Source organism: Notolabrus celidotus, chromosome 10, assembly GCF_009762535.1.
Source record: "Notolabrus celidotus isolate fNotCel1 chromosome 10, fNotCel1.pri, whole genome shotgun sequence".
NCBI classification, from domain to species: Eukaryota; Metazoa; Chordata; class Actinopteri; order Labriformes; family Labridae; genus Notolabrus; species Notolabrus celidotus.
Window position 1 is genome coordinate 35614403 of NC_048281.1, and position 27966 is coordinate 35642368.

The 27966-nt window shown below is 43.0% G+C and overlaps 1 protein-coding gene across 1 annotated transcript; it reads right to left on the bottom strand.

Moving 5' to 3' along the window:
- Positions 1 to 1859: 1859 nt before the first annotated feature.
- On the bottom strand, positions 1860 to 27961 carry epsti1 (epithelial stromal interaction 1). The gene is made up of 10 exons (XM_034693254.1): positions 27679 to 27961; positions 25750 to 25808; positions 25581 to 25664; positions 25432 to 25505; positions 25242 to 25325; positions 20529 to 20602; positions 17928 to 18012; positions 6407 to 6474; positions 5864 to 6021; positions 1860 to 2424 (listed from the first exon to the last, which is right to left on the bottom strand). The coding sequence occupies exons 1-10, from the start codon at positions 27837 to 27839 to the stop codon at positions 2279 to 2281; spliced, it is 993 nt and encodes a 330-aa protein (XP_034549145.1). The 5' UTR covers positions 27840 to 27961; the 3' UTR covers positions 1860 to 2278.
- Between the last annotated feature and the right edge of the window lie 5 nt (positions 27962 to 27966).

Sequence of the window (27966 nt, forward strand, 5' to 3'; positions counted from 1 at the left end):
AAAGAAGACAAGAAGAGACAAGCGATGTCTCTATCCATCATGAAATGTGAAGCCCGTCACGTCGTGCAGGGCCGACAAGAACGGGAGGAATACTTTACCATCAGTCTGAACCCCCGGAAATGAAACGTCTTTCTCAATGAGGCTTTCACTTACTGAAGTTTATAGATGAAACACCCCAAAAACATCCTTCTTCCTGCAAGTCAACAATCATTCACTTGATCCAAACATTACACTAAATAGTTTGAATCCAGCGTCTAGACGGTTCAATGTGAACATTCAGATACTGTTCATCTTCTATTTTTGGTTTGAGTAACCCCTTCTGTTTAGTTTTGGTAATAAGTTCCTGAAATGTATGGAAAAGTAAACTTTAAAACTTTGCATAACTATATCTAAGATCTTATTTTTAACTCTCTCTAACGTTGCCTTTTGCAATCTTGAATGTACCAAGTCAGGATCTGAACAGGGAGGAGCTACTGCTTTTTGTTTTTTGCATTTTATTTTGAAGTTTATTTTGGTCTTACATTAGACGTTAAGTGAGATTAACTCCAGCTAAAGCGATTTTTTTGTAGAGTTATTGAACATTTTGAAAGTTGAGTTGTAAAGTTTGATGTTTTTAATGTTTTAAAGCTTAGACCAGTGTTTTTCAACCTTTTTTGAGCCAAGGCACATTTCTTACATTAAAAAAAATCCTGAGTCACACCACCAACCAAAAGTGTTACAAAATGACACATTTAGTCTCTCAATTTATTAATCTGTTTATCTGAGGGAGGATCTTTGGCCACTTCTTTAACTGTGTCAGGTTGAAGCATCTTATTTACAATGGTCTTTGCAGGTAGTATTAATGTCTCTGTCACGGTGTGTGGCTTTTTTGATTTGGCCACGAGTTCAGCTACTAAGTAGCTAGCTTTGAGAGCTCTCGCAGACACCGTTGTAGTTTTTCTCATAAAAGTTGCCTTTTCCACCACCCATATTACGCTCTTCATCCAGGTTAGAATTTTGTCCGGGGCCCAGTTTGGAATTTTCATTCATCACTGTTGTACACCTACTTCTTATCACATACACCTCTCACATGCATCATTAATTCTATTGTCTTAAATGAACAAGGTCAGTATGACGAGTATTGAATTACTCCACCAGTCACTACAGTGCAGGTACAGATGCACTACATAGCAAATTATTTGCAGTATATAAATAATATTTTTTGGGACTAAGTGAAATTGGAAAATGTCCCACGGCACACCTGACGATCTGTAACGGCACACTAGTGTTCCCCGGCACAGTGGTTGAAAATCACTGGCTTAGACAGTGTGTTTAATGTTACCCTTGTTAGTGAGGCTGTAGCTGAAACAAAGTCTTTTTGAGAAGCTGAATTAACTTAAAGCTGGGGTTGGTGTTCAGATTTAGATCCACTTTTTGTTCTACTGGTTAAAATGATCTTTATGTCCTGATGGTAATCAATACATAATGTGTTCTTAAAAAAGAGGTAAAAAAAGCTGCTATCTACAGCCGGAGTAAACCTGGGAAAACACCAACCAATCCCTGCCATCAGGAGCCAAATGATGAAACCAATCAAATCCTGTCCTGCCGTTCTGCCCGCCTCCTGCAGAGCGTACATGTCCCCGGCGTTCACTCCCCGTCTCCTGCCTCTGCTTCCCCTGACTCTACTGACTGCCCCTCTGGCTCCACCTCAGGCCTGTCCCCTCTGACCCCATGAGGGGCTTTGCTCAGGACTGTAGTCCGGATCAGAGTCTGAAAAGCTCTCACCACGGGGGCTCTGACAAGCAGAAGAATTAATGACATTTAGTAAGTCCTACAGAAATGTAGACGTGCTGTAGGACGCTGTAGGGATGACGAGCCGATTCCTGAACATGCTGATCTTTAATGACCGGTCACTGTCGGCTGTTACCACGCCAACCAACAAAGCATCAATCAATGTTTGAGAAGCTGAAATAAATTAAAGAAGAGTTGGAAGGAAAGCTCCTGTTCAAACAACATCCTGATGAACAGAAAACTCAAACCCTCAGCACTCAGGAGGAAAGCTGAGAGCAAACACTGCTTCTGTTTCTGAGCTCTTCAAATCTCAACGTGAATCAAGTTGCGGTCTTGCAGGATCCCCGATCTTTGCAACATGTAATAATCTGTGACTAAGTAGACTAAAGGTGTGAGGAGGTTCGGACTTTACGAGGTGTTCTTGTGTGTGTTAAGCATCATGTGTAGCTGTGAATGCTGGTTTAGCGTTTTTATCTGCAGAAGCATCAAAACTATCAAAGCCTGAAGATCAACTGAGCGTGGAGATGAGCAGAGCGGACGCCTGATCGTAGTCCCCGTTGCACTGGTCGAGGATGTCCTCCAGGAACGCTTTGCAGCAGTCTGGGAAGCTCTTCATGAGTTTCATCAGGGCCCAGTCATACTCCGGATCCTGGTCTGGAAGGCAGAGAGGAAAAGACAGAAGAGCTCAGTGCAGTCGTTATTGTTCCCACGAGGCGTTTGTTTAAAACGGCGCTTTGATTGTCGTGTCAGAACTCTCTCTGACTCTCATGCACAACAGATGGAAGTTTACGATCCCGTATTTCAGTGTTTTCTCTCCGAGGATGAGCAATACGATCTGTTTTGTTTGACACTCACACTCACCATCATTCATCAGAGGCTGTGAGGCAACTCTCAGCTGTTTGAGTTAAAACCAGGGCACAGAGTAAATCATAACAGGCAGTCTGAAACACATTGGCATCTTCCCCCGAACCTCCAGTCTAAGGGCCAGATAATCAGGGAAGCCGGTCTGGGTCACATCAGCCTCAGCAGGCAGGAGATGGGCTGTGACAGGTATTTGACAGAATGGAAATACCTGATCAGGACGGCGGTCAGATACAGACCACAGCTGGAGGATGCAGTTTGACATGATGTATTGAGGATGCTTTGGGAGTCCGTCATGCAGAAATGTGCCCACAGCAGCAGCAGTGCCAGGACTGAGGGGTTGAAGTAATCTCTGGTATTTCAGATTCAACCTCAGACTGGTGAAATTGCACGTCTGTGGCTGCCGTTTGGACGGGCAGTAAATCGGACAAGTTCTTTACAAGCAGACACTTCTCATAAACTGCTGCCTCTTAAAAAACACTCTGAAGCTGGTTCAATACGAAACCTTAACACCCAGACCAAAGAGTCCTTCAGAGCAGAGGGGTCTGATATTAAACTTATGGTGCAGCTGTGTCGGAGCGGGACAGGAAGTCAGGTTTCACCAAAACAAAATGAAAACATCCGGTTAATTTTCAGAATAAAACACTCTGTGTTATCACCAGATCGTATTTCACTTAACTACAACAACAAACCAAAGTCATGATGAGCGGAGCCAGGCCTGGAGTCAACAGGTCAGAGGTTTTCAGAGGACCAGAAAGACAACATGGATGAGGAGAGGAGGAGGAGGAGAATCCTTGATTCAGGGATTAAAGCAGGGAAAACCTCGGTCACATGACTCCAGCTGTCCGACGGTCCTGCTCCGTGTTGATAACGCAACCGATGGGTGTTGATGGACGAGAGAGCACTGAGCCGGACCGCAGCGGACCATACCCTTAATTCTAACCCTAATCCCAGCTACCCTAACTCTGCCCTAAACCTAACCCCCCTGAACCCTAACTCTAACCCAAATCCCCCAACAGCTAACCTAAGACCCTGACCCTAACGTTACTCTAACCCCCAAAAACCCTACCCCTACCAAACCCTGACCCCCTAACCCCCAACCCTAAGCCTACCATACCCAACCCTAACCCCTAAGCCTACCTTACCCAACCCTAACCCCCAACCCTAAGCCTACCTTACCCAACCCTAACCCCTAAGCCTACCATACCCAACCCTAACCCCTAACCCTACCTTACCCAACCCTAACCCCTAACCCTACCATACCCAACCCTAACCCCTAACCCTACCTTACCCAACCCTAACCCCCAACCCTACCTTACCCAACCCTAACCCCCAACCCTATCATACCCAACCCTAACCCCCAACCCTACCTAACCCAACCCTAACCCCCAACCCTAAGCCTACCTTACCCAACCCTAACCCCTAAGCCTACCATACCCAACCCTAACCCCTAACCCTACCTTACCCAACCCTAACCCCCAACCCTACCATACCCAACCCTAACCCCTAACCCTACCTTACCCAACCCTAACCCCCAACCCTACCTTACCCAACCCTAACCCCCAACCCTATCATACCCAACCCTAACCCCCAACCCTACCTTACCCAACCCTAACCCCCAACCCTAAGCCTACCTAACCCAACCCTAACCCCCAACCCTAAGCCTACCTAACCCAACCCTAACCCCCAACCCTACCTTACCCAACCCTAACCCTCAACCCTACCATACCCAACCCTACCATACCCAACCCTACCATACCCAACCCTAACCCCTAACCCTACCTAACCCAACCCTAACCCCCAACCCTAAGCCTACCTAACCCAACCCTAACCCCCAACCCTACCTTACCCAACCCTAACCCTCAACCCTACCATACCCAACCCTACCATACCCAACCCTAACCCCTAACCCTACCTAACCCAACCCTAACCCCTAACCCTACCATACCCAACCCTAACCCCCAACCCTATCATACCCAACCCTAACCCCTAACCCTACCATACCCAACCCTAACCCCAAACCCTACCTAACCCTAACCCCTAACTCTACCCTCCAAAAACCCTAGCCCTACCATACCCAACCCTAACCCCCAACCCTACCATACCCAACCCTAACCCCAAACCCTACCTAACCCTAACCCCTAACCCTAACCTCCAAAAACCCTAGCCCTACCAAACCCTACCCCAACTCCCAACCCTAACCCTGCCTAACCCTAACCCCTAACCCCTAACCCCTAACCCTACACTCCAAAAACCCTACCCCTACCAAACCCTACCCTAACCCCAATCCCCAACCCTAATCTAACTACCCTGACCCTAACGCTACTCTAACCCCTTAACCCTACGTAACCCTTTCCCTTCCTAACCCTACCCCAACCCCCCAACCCCTAACCCTTACCCTAACTCCCCCTAACCTAAACCCCTGTCCCTATCCCTACCCTAACCCTGGCCCTTAATAATCCCTAACCCTAACACTCCTAACCCACAATGCACAGTTTGGATGTAGTCGTGGTTTTAAAATCACGGAGCAGATCGGACGTCGCCTGAAGCCGCTTCAAAATAAACAACTGGGAGAGAAACTGGGCGGCTAATTGAAGTGACGTGTGGTAACAGGAAACACCTCAGCACAGCAGGTCGGACACACAGTCTGTGTTTGCTCTCCTTCAGTGAGTGGCAGGGAGTCACAGGTGAACAGCAACAAGTCAGGTATCAAACTGTGTGTCGATACAGGCTGATTAGAGGGGGGCGGGGCCTGATCCTGTTGGCTGCAGGCCCTCGTCTGTCAGTGTGACCTGATGAAGACTTCTCCTCTCTGACATGTCAGCGTGTGTGTGGTGTTGTGTGTTGATGTCAGGTGTTTATGTCCTTGGTTCTGCATCCTGTCTGCGACGCACTCTCTTAAATGTGTTTGATTTATTGTTGTAAATAAAGTTATGCACACACACAGAACGGGAGCATAGACACACACACACACACACACACACACTTCCACAAACTACAAGTATGAGCAGGATTTAAATGCCGGGAGTGTCGGTAGCACTACCTACCACTCTAAATGCTCCTGTCTGTATTTTTGACGCACGTGAAGTCTTTGATTTGAGCGCAGACTAAACACACAATCACAGTCCTGTAAGGACGCATGAAGCGGTCACCTCCTGTCACAGGTCTCATTTGAGCTCGGTTAACCAGCCGGACTAAAAACAGACGGCGTGTGAAACACCACGCGGCTCACCGGTTTCCTGCATCCAGCTGTAGTCTGGATCGAGGTCCAGGTGAGTCGGGGCGAGCTCTGGCCCTGCAGTGTTTGACTCCTCAGAGGTGAAACGGGGACGCTCTTCCTCCCTCCCTCTGCCTCGACCTTCCAGTCCGTCCAGGAAGGCTGCGTTCACCCTGTCAGAATAAAACCAAGCAGAGAAACGTCTCACATTAAACTAACTGACGCCGTATTTTGACTTCACTCTCTGGCGGGCTCGGTGACAGCGCCGTCTGACAGCTCTTTAAACTCCCTAACTGAAATATAGTGAGGTCAGTGAACTGCACACTCAACAATCATCAACCTGGCCCGTCTGTTCGGCTTTTATTCCAAAACAGAGATGAACAAAACAAAGGATTCATCACGCTGAGTCTATTTCTGAAGCCGTAGCTCAGATTTCGAGTCCGTCATCTGACCCGTGCGTTGTTGAGGTCGATGTTTAAACATTTGTTTTTCTGATTCCTGCTGCAGAAACTACATCAGGTGATCAGAGTTTAAAAACTATACAAACGTTGCATTTACCTCAGGTGTTCTTCCTGCACATCTCTCACACTCCTCGGCTCCACCTGCAGACTCTCCACGGCCTCACTCTGAACAGAAGAAACACAAATCCACCATGAGCAGAGCACTTTGCAGCATTTAGCAAGTTACAGTGGCAAGGACAAACTTCCTTTAACAGGCAGAAACCTCCAGCAGGACCAGACTCATGTTAGACACACATCTGCTGAGACCATGTGCAGCAGCAGAGATCCAGAGGAACCTACGAGACAAGGGAGCTCAGGGACTCCAGAAAGGTCTAAGAAAAGAGAGAAGAGAGGGAGACCAGAAGAAAGAAAAAGAGGAGAATGACAGAAGGAAAGAACGGGATAAGAAAAGGAGAAATAAAGGATGGGGAAATACAGAATGAAGAAAGAAAGAAAGAAAGAAAGAAAGAAAGAAAGAAGGAATGAAAGGAAAAAGGAATGAAAGAAAGGAGGAAGGAATAAAGGAAAGGGGGGAATGAAGGAAAGAAAGAAGGGAGGAAGCAAGAAAGAATAGTAAGAAGGACTGAATGAAAGAATGAAAGAAGAACAGAAAAGAAAGGAAGAAAGAAAGGATGAATAACAGACCCCAAAAAAGGAGTCTACGGCAGAGATCCAGAGGAACCTACGAGACAAGGGAGCTCAGGGACTCCAGAAAGGTCTATGGTTAGTAACTTTAATGGGACAGGAAGAGTTAAAGTGAGAGACAGGCAGAGAGAGGAGAGAGAGGGAAAGACAGGATCCCAGTGTGTCAGTCTAAGCCTATAGCAGCAGAACTAAGACCTGGTCCAAGCCTGATCCAGCTCTAACTATAAGCTTTATCAAAAAGGAAAGTTTGAAGCCTACTCTTAAAAGTAGAGAGGGTGTCTGCCTCCCAGACCCTGACTGGTAGATGATTCCAAAGGAGAGGGGCCTGATAACTGAAGGCTCTACCTCCCATACTACTTTTAGAGACTTGAGGTACGATGAGCAGGCCTGCATGTTGGTTTGCTGGTTGTTCCCAGAGCCAGCTTGAAGACTAGGGGCTCCTAAACTGTGGAATGACCTTCCTGCTGAGATCCGGCGTGCTACATCTGTCCCGAATTTTAGAACATTATTTTTTATAACTGTGTAAATCTTCTTCTCTCTTGATGTGTTGTCGTGCATTCAAGTATTTTTTAACTTTTTTGTGTAACTTTGTTTTCCTCACCAGAAAGAGGGAATTTAATTTCCCTTTAGCATGAAAAGCACTGAACATTAAAAACACTCAGTGACAGACTGGGAAACTTAAATATGTCCCATTGTTCTGTCTGTATGTGTTTCTGCTCCGTCCCCCTCCTCCTCCTCCTCTGTGTCCAGGTGAAGCTACTAATTAGCTCGTTTGGACCACCTGGTCCTGGCTCTTTAAAAGCCCGGCTGCTGCCTGCAGAATGTAAAGATGCTTGGAGAGAGGACAGGCAGCTTGTTCTTGGTTGTTTGTCCAGTTTTTGAGAGTTGAAGATGTTTCCTCTGGATTTCATTCAGTCATGTTGTGGATGGTGGGGTGGAGAGTAACACCCATAAACACATATCAAGAAAGCTCTCCAACTATTTAGACCATCAATCCTCTGCATGGTGGAAGACTCTTTGTCACATCATCAAAAAGCTGCACACAGATGTCAGAAGTTTGACTCTAGAAGCTCCAAATGCAGAAAGCATTCTTCAGAAAGCCCCAACTCTGCATGCAGAGCAGCCAATCAATGAGTCGAAGGATTGTGCAATACAATCAGTCTTACTACACTGCATTTCTCTGTCAATATTTTCTAGCTGGGGCAAATATTGCTGAATTGCTGAAGCTAGAAGCATGTCAAATATATCATGGAGCACCATATTTGCTGCTCCTGATAGATTTCCATCACTAGCTTGGAGTAAAAGTGGAGCAAAGTCTGAAAATCTGAGCTTTGCAGACACCTGAGGACTCTGCAGGTGTTTAGACGTAGGGCACGTCCTGATCTGCTGCATATTGTCACCCTATTAAAATAATGGCCTAAGTCATTTTTTAAAGTTTTTGGGAAAACACAAAAAACCTTCCCAAATGCAGAGCATGTGATATTTATTAATCATGTCAATCAAAAAGGCCTCAACAGTGGATGAGTGACATACAGAGAACGCTGTGTGTCAGTTATGTGACATTAAAGAATAAAGTGACTGAGGGAACTTTAAACCTGACTTAAACTGTCCTTTCATTCCATAGTGCAAACTCCAAACTGAAATGACCCTGAGTTAAATTAAACAAACGTCAGGTACATCAGAAATGTCAGGAGGCATGTCCCTCTTCTCACTTCTCCAGGTCTTCTTTGCTGATTTTTACTGAACTTAACTAATTTCCAAAATCCAGTTTGGACAACTTTTTGAAACCTGACTATGAACTGTCCTTTAACTCCATGAAGCAAACTCAAAACGTAAATAACTCTAAATCCATCAAACTCTGAGGAGTCAGTCCCTCTCCTCACTTGTCCAGCTCTTCTTTGCTGGTTTTTGTACCTATCCCAGGACTCTTCAGTTTCTCTCCTGAATCTTCATTCTGGATCATCTTGATTTGCCTAGCTATGTGGCAAACTGTCAAAGAAGTGATGACACTCGACGGGCATCACATGTTTCATGGACTGAAGGTCCTGGAACTTCCTCTCTTTGGTTGGGAGAGCAAGAATCATGTTTAGAGCTTCTTCTTCTGCACTATAGATTCTGTTGCTTCTTGAAGCAGCTCATGAAAGCTTGTTAAATTACCCAAGTCAGACATTTTATCCTAAAGAATCAAACATGTTGACTTAGGAGAAGAATAAAAAGGCCTAAGCCACCCTCTTGACAGGCCTTTGTCCTAAAGGGCATAAAGAGCGTCATCCTTTCAACTCAGGATGAAGGTGATTTCACCAGAAGAGGCCAGAATCATCAAGAGAGGATTTAGGACAAAAACTCATTTAGTCAAAAAATGACTCAGGTCATTATTTTAATAGTGTGAAGATATGCAAAATGTGAAGGATATTATCAGCTTCCTGAGGATCTGATAAAGTAGCTGCATGTTTGCTGTGAGTCCTTGGCTAATGTCGCTCTGTGTATTCGAGACCGGAGAAAGAATTATACAACAAGAGTTTTTCTTCCTCTGTTTCCCACGAGAGCTGAGGGTCAGCGAGGTGGTTCTTCCTCCATCCATCCTAAACACACAGCCCACCTGTGTGAGCTCCATCAAAGCTCAGCATTAAACCTCCCACTCACACACACAAGTATACACACTGCACAACACACACACACACACACACACACACACCCACAAACAGAGGATGTGAAGGAGGGATCAATCCGTCTTATGGAGCCATGTCTGAAAGAACAACAGATCCCAGGGTCCGGGTCAAAACCACATCAAGAAGTTTAACTTTTGCTGCTCCACGGCCGCAAACGCTTTCATCTGCTAATCTGGGACGTCCATCTGAGAGAGAGAGAGGCAGCATGGGAGGAGAGGAGGAGAGAATAAGAGAGGGGAGTGGGAGGAGGGAAGAGATCAGGAAACTTGTGAGGGAAAAGAAAGGAGGGAAAGACAAAGACTGAAATGAGCAAAGTCATGATTAAAAGGAGAAGAGGCAGAAAAACAAGAAGAGGGAGGTAAGGAAGGAAAAGAAAGAAAAGGAGACACAAGTGGAAAGAAAAGCAGGTGATGAAACAAACTAGGGAAGAGGAGAAGGAAGGAAAGAAGGGGACATGGTCAAGGCAGTAGGAGAGCAAGAGAAGAGAGGAATGGTGAAAAAGGAAAGGAAAGAAGGAGAGAAAACAACATATAAGGGCAAGATGAGGAAGACAAGAAGGAGAGGGATGAAAAGAAAGGGAAGTAGGAGAAGGAATAAGGGGACAGTGAAGGAAAGCTCAAAAGATAAGGAGACAGGCGAGATGAGAGAGAGACGTGAAAACTGGGAGACACAAACAAGGAAAGGAGGAAGAGAAAGAAAGGAGTGGGAAGAAAAGAAGACACAAGTGCAAAGAAAAGCAGGTGAAAACTGGAGATGAAACAATTAGGAAAGAGGAGAAGAAAGGAAAGAAGGGGACACGGTCAAGGCAGTAGGAGAGAGGAGAGTACGGAGGAATGGTGAGAAAGGAAAGAAGGGGAGAAAACCACAGATAAGGGCGAGATGAGGAAGACAAGAAGGAGAGGGATGAAAAGAAAGGGAAGTAGGAGAGGGAATAAGGGGTCAGTGAAGGAAAGCTCAAAAGATAAGGAGACAGGTGAGATGAGAGAGAGACGTGAAAACCGGGGAACATAAACAAGGAAAGGAAAGAAGGAGGAAAGGAAGGAGTGGGAAGAAAAGAAGACACAAGTGCAAAGAAAGGCAGGTGAAAACTGGAAATGAATCAATTAGGAAAGAGGAGAAGAAAGGAAATCAGGGGACACGGTCAAGGCAGTAGGAGAGAGGAGACTACGAGAGAAGAGAGGAATGGTGACAAAGGAAAGGAAAGAAGGGGAGAAAAACGAAGATAAGGACAAGATGAGGAAGACAAGAAGGAGAGGGATGAAAAGAAAGGGCATAGACAGATGAGGAAGTAGGGGAAGGAATAAGGGAATAAGGGGAAAGGGAAGGAAGCTCAAAAGATAAGGAGACAGGTGAGATGAAACCGGGGAACACAAACAAGGAAAGGAAAGAAGGAGGAAAGGAAAGGAAGGAGTGGGAAGAAAATAACACACAAGTGCAAAGAAAAGCAGGTGAAAACTGGGGATGAAAGAAACTAGGAAAGAGGAGAAGTAAGGAAAGAAGGGGACACGGTCAAGGCAGTAGGAGAGAGGAGACTAAGAGAAGAATGGTGAGAAAGAAAAGAAGGGGAGAAAAACGAAGATAAGAGCGAGATGAGGAAGACAAGAAGACGAGGGATGAAAAGAAAGGGCATAGACAGATGAGGAAGTAAGGGAAGGAATAAGGGAATAAGGGGAAAGGGAAGGAAAGCTCAAAAGATAAAGAGACAGGTGAGATGAAACCGGGGAACACAAACAAGGAAAGGAAAGAAGGAGGAAAGGAAAGGAAGGAGTGGGAAGAAAAGAACACAAAAGTGCAAAGAAAAGCAGGTGATGAAACAACTAGGAAAGAGGAGAAGAAAGGAAAGAAGGGGACACGGTCAAGGCAGTAGGAGAGAGGAGACTAAGAGAAGAATGGTGAGAAAGAAAAGAAGGGGAGAAAAACGAAGATAAGGACAAGAAGAGGGATGAAAAGAAAGGGCATAGACAGATGAGGAAGTAAGGGAAGGAATAAGGGAATAAGGGGAAAGGGAAGGAAAGCTCAAAAGATAAGGAGACAGGCGAGATGAAACCGGGGAACACAAACAAGGAAAGAAAAGAAGGAGGAAAGGAAAGGAAGGAGTGGGAAGAAAAGAACACACAAGTGCAAAGAAAAGCAGGTGATTAAACAACTAGGAAAGAGGAGAAGTAAGGAAAGAAGGGGACACGGTCAAGGCAGTAGGAGAGAGGAGAGTACGGAGGAATAGTGAAAAAGGAAAGAAGGGGAGAAAACCATATAGACGGATGAGGAAGTAGGGGAAGGAATAAGGGAATAAGGGGACAGTGAAGGAAAGCTCAAAAGATAAGGAGACAGGCGAGATGAGAGAGAGACGTGAAAACTGGGGAACACAAACAAGGAAACAAGGAAAGGAAAGGAAGGAGTGGGGAAAGGAATTAGACAATGAGAGAAATAAGCAAAAAGTGTGTTGAAAGGGGGAAAAGAGAGAGTGATAAAAAAGGATGAGAAAAGGATGAGTAAAGGAGAGGAAGTGATGGGTGAATACCAGAGATGAGGTAAGAGACATTGGAGAGGGTGAGGAGACGAGACGAGGGAGCAGGAAGAGGTGAGTCTTTGTTTCTCTCTGTAACCCGGGTATCATCCTCTGAGCTGTCATCTATTCAGCCTGTCTGCTCCCACTGTGTGTGTGTGTGTGTGTGTGTGTGTGTGTGTGTGTGTGTGTGTGTGTCCCTCCATAAAACACAGACTTCTTTATTACTGTAACTGACTGCCTTTCCACACCACAGTTTGACCCCTGACCTCTCTCCCTCTCCCTCTCTCTCTCTCTCGCCTGCTGAAAGATTTGCGTCAGGTCTGTGTGAGAAAAAGAGAAGCAGAGAAGGAGAGTGAGAGAAAGAGGAGAAAAACACAACAATGAGAAAAGAACCAGAGTGAAAACATTTCCTCTGTCCGCCGAGGGAGCTGTGTGTGCAGATTTAACACTGCCGTCAGTCACCACACGATACGCTCGCAGCAGAATATGGTTTCCTGCACACTTTCTCCTTCTCTGCTGCAACATCACTGACAGACACGCGGCTGGGCGGACATTACTATCAGCGTGTCTGACAGAAGCTGTCATCACTCTCTCATTAATGTGTTTCTTCTGAGCTAAGAATAAACGTGAGCTCTTCAGATTTGAGGCCCTGGAGTTACAGCAGTCACGGATTTTGACTTATGGCAGCTGTTACCAGAAGTTAGAGAGAGATCAGCCAAAATGATGTCAAAGTTGAGCCTCTCATTAAGCAATTACAAAAATCTGAGTCACAGGATTCAGAATTTTTAGAAACTGTGGTTTATTGATGACAGTTTTTTCTCTGTTTCAACATTTCTTTAAGACTTGCAGGCGTGGTATCAGAACATCAGACAAAAGCCTGATTCTGCAGCTCAGCTTTAAAGGTGACATATCATGCAAATTTGACTTTTTAATGGTTCTCTACCTGAAATATGTGTCCCTGTCTACAAACCCCCCGAGAATGAAAAAAATCCATTCTGCCCCTGTTCTGATTTCTCCACCTTTCTGTAAATGTGTGTGAAACCAGCCGTTTCAGACTTCCGTGTTTTTGTTACGTAACAACAATATCCGGTCTGTCACGGAGTCAGAGCTCGGAGCTTGTTCAGCCCATAGACTGTATAAAATACAACTCAACCCCTCCTCCGTTTTTCATTCCCTGCACACATGTGTGCTAACAAGGAGCTTAGGAGGGAGGCATGCTAGTTGTAGGCTGTCTTAATAAACACAAAGGTCGGTTTGACTCCCCACGTCTGCAGATTTGAAGATCTAGTGGAGGATTTTTATTTGTCATGGATAAGTGCTAGCGCTAATTAGCATAGCCACATAGCTATATGTTCATAGCTGTAGCTGTAGCTGTGTACCAAGACACACGTCGACATACTGACAAATAAAACAACAAGAAACACTAAATCTGTGACCAATCCTTCATAAAAGGTCCCGCTGCCTTTCTGGCAGAGGTCGCTTTGACTCCCCACGTCTGCAGATTTGAAGATCTAGTGGATGATTTTTAGTTTTCATGGAAAAGTGCTAGCGCTAGTTAGCATAGCCACATAGCTACATGTTGGTAGCTGTGTACCAAGACACACGTCGACATACTGATAAATAAAACAACAAGAAACACTAAATCTGTGACCAATGGTTCAGAAAGGTCCTGCTGCAGGCGCCTCTCCGTCAGGATCAGATTCTGGATCAGATTCAGAGGGTTGAAGTAACGTGATCTCTGAGCAGCCGTGTATATTCAGCCAACATGTAAACATTAGATCAACGTGCTGGACAGCCGAGGCACATCCACTTCCTGAGGGGGCGTGGTCAGAGAGAAAACAGAGTGTTCTGAGGAGGACTGAAGAAGAGGACTTTTCAGGCAGACCAGAATCTGATTTCAAAGTGTTTTTTTGAGCAATAAACTTTAAAGACATGTTTTGGGAACCTCTTAGACCAAATTTATTGATGAAAAAAGCGTGATATGTCCCCTTTAATACAATCAAAACGTGCAGGTTTCAACTGCACAAACATCACAAATTCAGCCTCTGTGGAGGATCTGCAGTTTCTCAGTTCATGCATGCAGTGATCTGATTGTGTAGGGATGCTATGATAATGAGGTGCTGTCCTGATTGGTTGCCTGAATGGATGTAGAGGCAGAAAAACACCAAAACAAATATCGTCACCCAATTAAAATAATGGCCTATGTCATTTTTTTTAAATTTTGGGAAAACACAAAAACCTTACCAGATGCAGAGCATGTGATATTTATGAATCATGTCAATCAAAAAGGTCTGGACAGTGGATGACTGCTGACATACAGAGAACGCTGTGTGTCAGTTATGTAACATTAAAGAATAAAGTGACTTAGAGAACTTTAAACCTGACTTAAACTGTCCTTTCATTCCATAGTGCAAACTCCAAACTGAAATGTCCCTGAGTTAAATTAAACAAACGTCAGGTACATCAAATATGTCAGGAGGCAGTCCCTCTCCTCACCTCTCCAGGTCTTCTTTGCTGGTTTTTATTTAACTTAACATTTCAAACATCCAGTTTTGACAACTTTTTAAAACCTGACTATGAACTGTCCTTTAATTCCATAAAGCAAACTCAAAATGTAAATACCTCAAACCTAAAGTGAACAAATGTCAGGTGGATCAGACGCTGAGGAGGCGTGTCCCTCTCCTCACTCCTCCAGCTCTTCTTTGCTGGGTTTTTATTGAACTTACCCCGTTTCCATCATCCAGTCAGGTCAATCAAACGCTGAGGAGGTGTGTCCCTCTCTGCTTGCTGGGGTTTTTGTACCTATCCCAGGACTCTTCAGTTCATCCCTGAATCTTCATTCTCGGTCATCTTGATTTGACTAACTCTGGGGCAAATTATCAAAGAAGTGATGACACTCAGCGGGTGTATCCTAAAGAATCAAACATGTTGACTTAGGAGAAGAATTAAAAGGCCCAAGTCAGCCTCTTGACATAGGCCATGGACCTATCGGGCATAAAGAGCGTCATCCTTCAACTAAGGATTAAGGTGATTTCACCAGAGGAGGCCAGAATCATCAAGAGATAATTTAGGACAAAAACTAATTTTCCTCTTGGACCATTATTTTAATAGGATGACGATATGCAGAGGCTACAGTCCTGGTTGCAGCGGTCACAGGTTCAACTCCCAGCCTCCCTCACTCTCTGCTCACACATTTTTAGGCAGAAATGTCTAAAAACACAACTTTAAAAAAACTTGGCGAGTGCTCCAGGAGAACCCATGTGAGACTGTTACAGAGATGATCTAGATTCTGACCCCCAAACAAGAAGAGGTAACATGTTGAAGTGTTACAGCAGCATGTCTCTGAGTGATACATTCAAATTTGAGTGTTAGTCATACTTTCTTGACTTTCATGTGTGTGCAGAGGCGGAAAAACACCAAAACCAATATGCAGAGGCTACAGTCCTCGGTCACAGGTTCAACTCCCAGCCTCTAATGTTTCCTGCATGTCTTCCCCCACTCTCTTCTCCCCACACTTCCTGTCTCTCTCCAGCTGTCCTATCAAATAAAGGCAGAAATGGCCGAAAACATTAAAAATTCACCTTCTGTGAAAGATCTGCAGCCTCTGATTGATCTGATTGGGCGGGAATGCTCAATCCTCATTGCAGCAGTCACAGGTTTAACTCCCAGCCTCCCCCGCTCTCTGCTCCCACATTTTCAGGCAGAAATGTTTCCTGCATGTCTCCCCCCACTCTTTTCTCCCCACACTTCCTGTCTCTCTCCAGCTGTCCTATCAATTAAAGGCAGAAATGGCCAAAAACACAACTTTAAAAAAACTGGGCGAGATGATCTAGATTCTGACCCCAAACAAGAAGAGGTAACATGTTGAAGTGTTACAGCAGCATGTCTCTGAGTGGTACAGTACATGTTGAGTGTTTGTCATACTTTCTTGACTCTGCAAGACCGAAGCAAAACCAGCACCAGGGAGCTGAATCCCTCGTGTGGGAGTGGTCAGCATGCATGCCTATCGTTACATCACTACAGGAGCTGATTAAAATCGCCTTGTAGAAGCTTTGTTTCCCCAGTAGGTGGCGACAGAAACAAAGGCAAGGCAAGGCAGCTTTATTTGTATAGTGCATTTCATACACGAGGGCAACTCAATGTGCTTTACATTAAAACATTAAAAGCATTGGAGACATTCAGACAAGCATAAAAGAACACAATTAAAATGACAAATATAATAAAACAGAAAAGAAAAGGAAAATTAGAAATATATTAAAAATTACATTAAAATTTTAATTTAAAGTGGGTTAAAATAATCTAAGATAGGAAGGCAGTGGCAAATGAAAAAGTCTTAGTCTTTGATTTAAAAGAGGTGAGAGTTGGAGCAGACCTGCAGCTTTCAGGGAGTGTGTTCCAGATATGTGGAGCATAATGACTAAACGCTGCTTCACCATGTTTCCTTCTGACTCTAGGGACTGAAAGCAGACCAGTACCTGATGACCTCAGAGGTCCAGATGGTTCATAAAGTAGTAGCAGATCAGCAATGTATTTTGGGCCTAAACCATTCAGGTCTTTATAAACCATCAGCAGGATTTTAAAGTCTATTCTCTGACAGACAGGAAGCCAGTGTAGAGATCTAAGAACTGGAGTGATGTGGTCTACTTTGTTGGTCCTTGTTAGGACTCGAGCAGCAGCATTCTGTATGAGCTGCAGTCGTCTGATGGACTTTTTAGGGAGTCCTGTAAAGACCCCGTTACAGTAGTCTAGTCTGCTAAAGATAAATGCATGGAGGAGTTTTTCTGCATCCTGCTGAGACATGAGTCCTTTAATCCTTGATATATTCTGAAGGTGATAGTAGGCTGACTTTGTAATTGTCTTAATGTGGCAGAGGCTTCAAGAGTTTCAGAGTTCTAAGACTAGAAGATGAAGAGAAGGAGCTGCAGGAAGAGAGGGAGGCTGAATTCACTGCTCCATTGTTATATCTGATCTTGCTGCCATTCAACACTTCACATTTCTTGGGTTATTACTTTTAGGAATACCAACACTCAGTTTACTCCCATAATCTGGATCAAACCCAACTTCTAAAACGTTCTCTATATTTACATTAGACCCTGAGTTCCATAGCAAGAAAGCCACGGTGGATTCTGGTTTCCAAGTATTAGAGGCACGAGACTGCTTGGATCGCAGATTTGGGTTTGGTCCAGGTACTTTTACTAACGCAGGGTCATGCCTACTCCGCTCCGTCTCCCTGCAGACTCCTCACAGCCATGTCATGTTGTGTCTCCGTCTCTGCTCCATGTGAACTCTGGGAAGTCCCTTGAACTCCGCTTGCCGCTCAATCCCTCCCATGAAAACCAACAACAAGGAGGGAGGAGAGGAGGAGAGGAGAAAAAAGGAAGCAGAGAAAACAAAAGAGAGTGAAAGAAGCAGACGCAGACAGACGTGGAGAGGAAAACTACAGGGTCTGCTCCTCCACTGTGAGCCGTGCCCTGACTCTGAATGTCAGGGTGCTTCATCATCTGGTATTAAAGGGTGTCCCAGATTAACCGTGTGGATTGAGGATCTGGATTACCCCCCTATGAGGGTATTTACCCAGATACCAGCTCACAAAGGCAGATCTGTCACCGAAAGCACTGCAGAGCTTCAGCCACAGATTTTGGGCTCAGCTCTGAACCCCGGGCTTCATGGAGCTGATGCACAGAGAGCCGTGTATACAAACAAAACGTGAACGCACATACAAGCGCACACACACACACATTATGTGGTCGCTGGCTTACCCTGGATGACGTGTGTGTGGCACTGTTGGATGCCAAAGGACCCGGGGCTGTCCTCTCAAACCTCTGCAGAAACTTCTCGGTCCCCCTGCAGGAAAAACACACTCAACATCCTCACATTGCATAAAGACAAACACTGAAGTAATGATAAGGTATGAGGAGAGTATTCATTTACTCCACAGACACTCCACATGCCTGGGATCCTGACAGCACAAGGTTGACGGAGTTTGTTTGTCCGCCTGTGACGCCTCTCTGTGCTCCATCTCTGCCTCATCTCTAAATATCCTCATTGTTCCTGCAGGTTCACACGTTGGTCTGCTGTCTCCTCTTCTTGTTGCTCTTGTCAGGGAGCCAGAGATGCTACTCGACGAGCTGTTTCCCCTCAGCGCAGACTAGGGATAATATTCCAATAACATCTTGGCTGTCTGGGTAATTGATTTAAAGCGGTCTGAATAATACGGCATGAAACCATACTGCAGACAGCAGACACTTTAAATCACTGCTGTTTCTACATATTAAGAGAGACCAGCACTTTGAAGGAGAGCTCTATTAATTTCATATGTCAGAGTTGATTCATTAATCATAACAACAGTCCAGGAGTATTTTTATACACAATGATATACAATCAATTATAATAATAATTATTATTTTTTCAAGAAAGTGAACTGTATGTATTTCTAACATTATTCTAATTATCCTTTAAAAATATATTTTGATTTATTAATTGAACTTTATTTTTTCTTATTTTGTATTTATGTATTTATTCATTTTTTAAATTATTTTCTTTAAAGTTTATTGAATGTATTTATTGTTCTAATTATTGTTTTTATTATTATGACTTTAAATTTTTTATTAATTGAATTTTTTTTAATTTTTTTTTATCTACTTTTCTTTAAAGTTTATTGTATTATTTTGTGATGCTATAATAACTAATATTAATACAATTATTTTTATTTATTAATTTAACTTTTTTATTTTTATTTTTATTTTTCTTTTTTTTTTAAAGTTTATTGTATTATTTTGTGATGCTATTATAACTAATATTAATACAATTATTTTAATTAATTAATTAACTTTTTTATTTTTATGTATTTGTTCATTTTCAATTTTCATTTATTTACTTTTCTTTAAAGTGTATTGTATGTATTTTTATTGTTATTATAAATATTATTTAGATTTATTTATCTAACTTTATATTCATATAATTTGAATTTATATTTATTCATTTTACTTTTGTTTTAATTTTCATCTATTTATCTTTCCTTTCAGACTATGGTTGGTCTTAGTCTTCACACAGATCTCTAAACTTCATCTCATCACTGAATGCTCCATATCTCTCATCATGAATCATGAATTTGGATTAAGATGAAATGAGGCTGAACGATGAACCTCATGTTCTGCAGAGCAGGTGTGTTTGTACATGTGAGGCATCTCTATACAGACACAGCTGCAGAGAGAGAAGTGTATGCAACCAAACATGAGGAAGCACATACAGGTCCATTATTACATCATCTAGCTTTACCAAAGACATCAGCATCAAACTAAAAACTAAAACATGTATCTGGCTTTATGTAGGGTTTCATACTTTTATTACTTTAATGTTTTATATTGATTTTAATCTTGTTTTATTTTCATCATTTATCTACTATTTTTTTGTGATATTTTTAATGCCTTTATTTATCTTCAATTTGTATCCTCACCTTTTTTATGTATTTAATTTAACTATTTAAATTCTTAGTTGTTATTTTTGATAACATATATTTTATTATTGTTGGTGCACATTAGTCTTTACTTCAAAAGACATTCTTCTTTTTTAATATGTATATTTTATTTCTGCTTTTTTCTTGTTGCTTATCACTTATCACTGTAAAGCACTTAAAATTGCATTAGATGTCTATGAAAGGTGCTACATGAATAAAGCTTGATTGATTGATTGATGTAAGGAAGAAACGACCATATTTGGACGTGAGGATGACAGTAGATTGTTTAGTCTCCACTCTAGTCGCCCCTGTGGTTTGTAACTTTTAGGACAGGTTGCCAAATCTTAAATCATATCCTCCTTTATCATCTTTTTTACTCTAATGGGACCAAAATGTACAAATTAAACATCATGCTGCAGATTGGGACCATAAGCTCATGAGAAAATGTTGATTTCAACTTGTTTCTACACCTCTAAATATTCAGACTTCTTCCTGCAACTAGTGATGTCGCCCCCTGCTGGCCACTATAAGTAACGCAGGTTTAAAGCAGTAAAGTCCTGGCTTTATTTTGAACCCAGGCTCTATTTTAACTTCACTTTTCACCCTCTGTGTTGTCTAATCATTCAGGTAATTATTTTTTAAACTACATAAAGAGACGTTTGAACTCCTGGATGTCTGGAAAGGTCAATGAGAGGTCGACCTCATGCCGTCTGTCTGCATTCATTTACGACTGATAAGACGTCGCTGCTCTCTCTGCAGTTAGTGATGATTATAGGTCAGCAGAGGAGGTCGTGTCATCTGATGCTACATGTGCGACTGAGCAAGAAGGAACACAGCACAGAAAACAACACAACACCACACAGAGACAGTGATGAGACCCGAGTGAACCTGATCCCGGTCTGACCTGAGGTGATCCTGCCTGTGCAGATCCCTTCTCCTCTGCTCCTCCTGTCGCTCCTTCTCCGCCAGCTTCTCCGCCTGCAACAGATCACAGAACCAGCGTCACACGGCGGGACACACGGACACCGCAGCAGCATGTTTTTACCGACACGCATCACGGAGCGTGGCCACGGCCTGGAAACAGGACACACAGACGCTCCAGCAGCATGCCTTCACCAACATGCATCAGGGCGTAATTACAGTCCTGGGAGTCCTTTTATGGACTTTAGGTCCCAGTTACACACAGACACTGTATATACAGCAGTTAGCATGGATATAATGATCATTTTATATAAACAACCTGCAGAAGAAGAAGCTGAAGAGTGTTTTACAAGGACACAAAACACCAGACTCAACCAGATGAAAGGAATATAACCACAAAATATTCATAAGTGCACGCTGAACTGAAAGTTGAATGTGTTCATCATGCACAGAAAACATAAACCTGTACTTCATGGTGTCTTTAGTCTGAAGTTCATGTTTTAGAATGAATATACTTCTGCATGGAGGCTTTAGTCCTCACTGCAGCAGACTCTGGTCTGACTCTTTGCTGCATGTCTTCCTCTAATCTCTACTCCCACACATTTCCTGTTTTCAGCTGTCCTGTCAATAAATGCCACAATTCTGACTTATTTGTAATAATTAACACATTATTATCATTTGATTTATTTTTATCTAAAGTTTACTGTATGTATTTCTATTATTATTCTAATTATGATTGATTAAATTATTTTTATTTATTTATTTAAAGCTGCTGTGAGGAACTTTAGTTTTGTATCGATTCTGGCGCCCCCTTGTGGACAAAGTGATACCTCTTATCTCTTGTCCTAAACATGCAAAAGTAGTGTTTTCAACTGTTGTGTTCAACAGTCAACTTTATCAGGCAATGTGATTACTTTCCATGAAAACAGTCAAATAAAGGCTGTTTCTGAAGCGAGATGTCCATCATCTGGTCTGACACCTACCCCCCCAGGGCGGTTTCAGGCATTAAAAATGACAACAGAGAAGGTGTCAGTGTTGCTGCTGATGGTCTCGTTTGCTATTGAAGGTCATAAAGAGGCATCAGTATCATTTTCAGTCTGTTTCTCAGCCAGTTCAAAACTCCTCACAGAGCCTTTAACCTATTTATTTATTTGGTATGTATGTATTTACTCATTCTTAATTCAATTTAATTCATTCTTTAACATTTATTGTATGCATTTATGTAAGTGTTCTATTATTTATAAATATTTTGATTTATTAATTCAACTTGTATTTATTTATTTTGCACATATCTATCTATTCATTTGTTATTATTATTATTATTATTATTTATTTATTTTTATTTGTATTTATTTATTTATTTATACTTTAAGACTATGGACTTTTCTTTTTCCTTTTTTTAATGAAATATTTGTGGGTAATAAATATGTAAGAAAATATTCCTAAATAATAAAACATATATATATTTTCAATACTTTATTTTAAATGTGTTTGAATGTATTAAATATTAAATTAATCACTTAGTTAATATCAGGAAAGGTATTACTGATCTGCTGATTGTTTTTCTTCGATCTTTCTTTAAAATATTTTGCAAACTGCTCCTCAAAGTTTCACAGATGCTTCTTTTGTTCAATCAACACTCTAAAGCTGAGTGTCTCCACACTTACTGTCCCATAATACAGATATTAATAGATGACTCAAACAGCTGCTGATTCATTTCTTTTCTGCTGATTGATCGACTTTAATCTGTTAAGTGTTGCACCCCTAACATTTATCAGAAAGTCCCTTTAAGGAGTGTGAAAGAGTTCTGTAAAGGTTCTGCTCTAAAGAATAAAACATGTACATGAATCTGCAGCAGCAGACTCTCTGTATGTTGCAGCATCTTTAGGAGTCATCCTCTCTTATTGTATGGAGTGTTTCTGATGTTCTGATGACACATTTATTGCTCACTGAATAAAACCCTGATTTATAAAGATGGAAATCTCTCTCTGCCAGCTTTAATTCATCCTCCTCGCTGGCTGAAGTTCACCGTTTGGTCTCCTTTCATTTTTAGACCGTGTTCTCTCTGCAGTGTCATGTGCAGGTCACCGTGCGGTCTGTCACGGCGTGTTTGTACTGTAAAACTGGAAACATCTGAGAGATAAATATAGTGACGTGGAGCAGGAGCTGAAGGTTACTCTGTTTCTGCGGTTTGAACACTTAATAATTCTCCACCCGGCCTTCGGCGGCCCCGCCATCCCCATCCAAAGTGGGTCAGGTCAGACTCAGGAGCTGTGCTACTGCCAGCTTCTCCTTAGATCACATCTATAGGCTGTTTCACATGCATCTGTGTGTTTCCTGGATTACCAGAGCATTCCTTTGGCTTCACAGAGGTCAGGGTGCAACAGGAAAAGGTCTGTGGAAGACCGCTTCGGTCTCCAAAAGTGATTCACCCCTCCACATAACTGCAGCAGACCGTGAACCGCTATTAGAGCATCAGACGGGCGAGGAGGAGGAGGAGGAGGAGAGCATGTCTGAGAGCGGAGTGAGGATCTGTCTGTCTGCAGCTGATGGAAACTACCAGAACATGAATCAGGTGGTTCTCATGGTGGTCTGTGTGTGAGGGAGGACTCGGACAAAGCTGCTGCAGCTCCGCTAACGCTTGTCTCTGCTGACATCTAGAGGCGAGGCGACGTAGTGAACAAGGAGAGGAAAGAGGAAACACCAGCAGGAAGTGTTCCACAGGAGAAAGGAAACACTTCTTTTTGTATCTGTACGCCTCAGAGTTTAACATTTGTGTCTTTCACAAGGCCGTGCAACAGAAACACACATGCACAGTCGCTGCATTTCACTGCCCATCTTGCTGAGTCTTCAGTTTGACCTTTGGAAAGTTTGAACGTGACATCCCTTTAAAGATACCTCAGGTAAAAGACCACCAGCACCGGCTGTCAGCACTGGAGTTTGTGAACTTCATGTCCTTGCAGTGACGCATATTCACATAGAAGAGGCAGATCTTACACCAAATGAATGCACAATGATGCAGTTAAATTCATGCTTATAGTTAGAGCTGGATCAGGCTTGGACCAGCTCTTAGCTATGCTGCTATAGGCTTAGACTGACACACTGGGATCCTGTCTTTCCCTCTCTCTCCTCTCTCTGCCTGTCTCTCACTTTAACTCTTCCTGTCCCATTAAAGTTACTAACCATAGACCTTTCTGGAGTCCCTGAGCTCCCTTGTCTCGTAGGTTCCTCTGGATCTCTGCTGTAGATTCCTTTTTTGGGGTCTGTTATTCATTCTTTCTTTCTTTCTCTCTTTCTTTTTTTAGTCCTTCTTACTTACTTTCCGTCTCATTCCTTCCTTTTTCCTTTCATTCCTTGTTTCTTTCTTTCTATCTTTCTTTCTTTCTTTCTCTACTTCCTTCCTACCTTCTTTCCTTCCTTCCTACTGTGTTCCTTTCTTTCTTCCTTCCTTCCTTCCTTCCTCCCTCCCTCCCTCCCTCCCTCCCTCCCTTCCTCCCTCCCTCCCTCGTTCCTTCCTTCCTTCCTTCCTTCCTTCCTTCTTTTTTCCTTTCTTTCTCTCTTTGTTCTTTGTTTCTTCATCCTTTCTGTCTCCTTTTCTCATCCCGTCCTTTCCTTCACCATTTATTCCCCTCTTTTTCTTTCTTCTGGTCTCCCTCTCTTCTCTCTTTTCTTAGACCTTTCTGGAGTCCCTGAGCTCCCTTGTCTCGTAGGTTCCTCTGGATCTCTGCTGCTGTGGACGTGCCAGACTCCAGCTGCTACAACTACTACTATCCGTCTCTCCACCATCATCTCTCTCTCTCTCTCTCTCTCTCTCTCTCTCTCTCTCTCTCTCTCTCTCTCTCTCTCTCTTCATCTCCCTCTAAAGGTGTTTTTTGACCGGAGGAACTTTACCCCGGAACTGCGTGTGTTTTGACCGGTGGATAATCCCCCCCCCCTAAAAAGCCCCTGCTCGGGGGGTAGTACTGGGGCCATTGGGGGGCAGGGCCTGCAAGCTGCAGGAGTGGTTCTAGACCAGCAAAGAGCTGGAGCCGCTCTGGAACCGGTTTTCTCGACCAGGAGCCGGTTCACTTGCAGTCGAAACACGAAAAACCGGTTCTCATTTGAGCGCTGGCTCTGAACCGGTCCTGAAACTGCCTCGGTGGAAAAGGGGCAATAGAGTACGGGCTAGACCTGCTCTTGTTTGGGATTTGGTGTTGTATAAATAAAGATTGATGGTGTACAGTGATGCTATTTGCTCTGCAGTGCAGTTTGTGGAGAAGTTCCTCAAAACCTGTGCAAACCTGTGCAATCTGCAAAACTGAGCATATATACACATGTTTAAAACTCAGCAGTTAAAACTGGAGGCTGATTTTAATTTCTGCACCTTTTCTTTGATGCATTTTCTTTTGTTTGCACCAAAATACAACCGTAACATATGAATACCCATTATTAAAGATGCATTCATGACATTTTCTACTGAGCACAGACCACAGGTGTCGTATCATGAGAACATGATGGAAGTCTTCCCCTAAACAAACCCAGCTCCCTTCTCTTTCTGAGTGCAGCACCTCTCTCCTGACTCACACAAACAGATTAAACATAATAAGGTAGAGAGGATTTGTCTAATCTTGTTCATTATGATATAAATTCAATAACTTTATGATTCCTGTTTCATTTACAGAATCAACATAGTTAGAATGTCAGAGTGTGTTCTCACCTTCTCCCTCTGTACAGCCTTCATCTTCTGTAACTCATCCTCCTCTTCTTGTCTCTTCTTCCGGTCCAAGTCCTCCTTTTTCAGCTTGAAACCACCACAATAGTGATACATGAATACATTAAAAGTTGTGCATGAGTTGGATGGATGAACTCTCTGAGTGGTTTCTGTATGAGATGTGAGATGAATCTACCTTCTTCTGCAGTTTGGAGCGGCGTAACTCTGCAAGCTGCTTGTCTCTGGCTGCAGCCAACGTTCCTCCGCCACCTTGATGAATCAGAAGCATGTTGAGTAAACATGATAGAAAGTTAAATACAGACTGTTCTACATGCTACGGTTTACCTAGCCTCTCTGGATTCAGTTGCAAGGGGGCCGGTCTGTTGGCCTCTCTCCATCTCTGAAGTTCCTGCTCTTCTCTTTGAGCCACTGCAGGAAATAAATCATCATCACATACGACACGTTTAAGGATGTTCAGAGGTGGAGTTATGGAGACGGGAGAGTTTAAACGTACTCGATGTTATCTGGGTTCGCCGGGCCTGGTTGGGTGGGATGACGGTGAATCCACCTGAGCTGAAACAGAAACAGAGAACGGATTCAGTTTCAGTTTCAGGGAGGCTGACACCCTCTCTACTTTTAAGAGTAGGCTTCAAACTTTCCTTTTTGATAAAGCTTATAGTTAGAGCTGGATCAGGCTTGGACCAGGTCTTAGTTATGCTGCTATAGGCTTAGACTGACACACTGGGATCCTGTCTTTCCCTCTCTCTCCTCTCTCTGCCTGTCTCTCACTTTAACTCTTCCTGTCCCATTAAAGTTACTAACCATAGACCTTTCTGGAGTCCCTGAGCTCCCTTGTCTCGTAGGTTCCTCTGGATCTCTGCTGGAGATTCCTTTTTTTCCCCTTTCATTCATTCCTTCTTTCTTTATTTTCTTTTTCCTTTCATTCATTCCTTCTTTCTTTTTCTTGTATTCCATTTTCATTTCATTCCTTTCTTCTTTCTTTCTTTCTTTCTTTCTTTCTTTCTTTCTTTCTTCACTTCTCTCTCTTCCTTTGTCTTCCTTTTTCCTTTCTGTCTCTCCGTGTTTCTTCATCCTTTATATCTCCTTTCCTTCCCCATTTATTCTCCTCTTTTTTTTCATTCCGTCCTTCTTATTTTTCTTTCTTGCTTTCTTCACTTCCTCCTCTTTTTTCTTTTTTATAACTTCTTACTTTCTTTCATTCCTTCTTTCTTTCTCTCTTTTATTCCTTTTTCCATTAATTCCTTCCTTCTTTCTTTCTTTCAAGCCTTTTTCGTTTCCTCCTTTCTTTCTTCACTTCTCTCTTTGTTCTTTCCATGTTTCCTCATCCTTTATGTCTCCTTTTCTTATCCCGTCCTTTCCTTCTGTCATTCCATTTCTTCTCCTCTTTTTCTTTCTTCTGGTCTCCCTCTCTTCTCTCTTTTCTTAGACCTTTCTGGAGTCCCTGAGCTCCCTTGTCTCGTAGGTTCCTCTAGATCTCTGCTGTAGATTCCTTTTTTTGGGTCTTATTCATCCTTTCTTTCCTTCTTTCTCTTTTTTTAGTCCTTCTTACTTACTTTCCGTCTCATTCCTTCCTTTCTCCTTTCTTTCTTTCTTTCTTTCTTTCTTTCTTTCTTTCTTTCTTTCTTTCTTTCCCTTTTCCTTTCATTCCTTCTTTCTTTCTTTCCTTCCTTCCTTCCTTCTGTCATTCCTTCACCATTTATTCTCCCTCTTTTTCTTTCTTCTGGTCTCCCTCTCTTCTCTCTTTTCTTAGACCTTTCTGGAGTCCCTGAGCTCCCTTGTCTCGTAGGTTCCTCTGGATCTCTGCTGCTGTGGACGTGGTCCAGACTCCAGCTGCTACAACTACTACTATCCGTCTCCCCACTATCATCTCTCTCTCTCTCTTCACCTCCCTCTATCCCTCTCTCCAACACGGTCTCAGCAGATGTGTGTCTAACATGAGTCTGGTCCTGCTGGAGGTTTCTGCCTGTTAAAGGAAGTTTGTCCTTGCCACTGTAACTTGCTAAATGCTGCAAAGTGCTCTGCTCATGGTGGATTAAGATGAGATCAGACTGAGTCCTGTCTGGAAGAGGGGACTGGATCTGATCCTGGTCTTGATGTTGGGTCTTTGTTAATAATAGAACATAGAGTACGGTCTAAACCTGCTCTGTTTAGTCTTTCGTTACATCAGTAGCTGGGATTTCCGGGAGACAGTGAAGGCACCATTACTTTCTAATGTCGAGAAACGAAACCGAAAGTCCACATTATAACTATGTTATTAAACAAGTTATACAACAAGTTTATATTCATTAAGGAGGTCAGAACACACCCGGCCTGTATTTGGGGTTTAATTTAGTCTTCTTTATATAAACACAGAATAACACTGAGTTTAAATAATCTGTGTTAAACTTCATTTTATACTTTAAATAACTCAAACAGGACTCACTACTGAGGCTCTCTGCCTGTCGGTTGTCCACCATCAGGAACATTCCTGTTGGGATTCTCAGGTGTCCCTTCTTCATTAGTCCCAGGTCCACCTGACGATCCGTCCTGGAGGGGGTTGTTGTTGTTCCTCCTGGTCCCTCCCTGGTTGTTATAAGGATCCATCACTAAGTCTAAAGATTAATACTGATCTGTTCTGATCCTCTGTTTCTGCTCTCTGTGGGTTTCTTTAACACATATGAACACACGAGTCAGCTCCTCTCACTTTCCCTGTGTGACTGTGACTGAACCA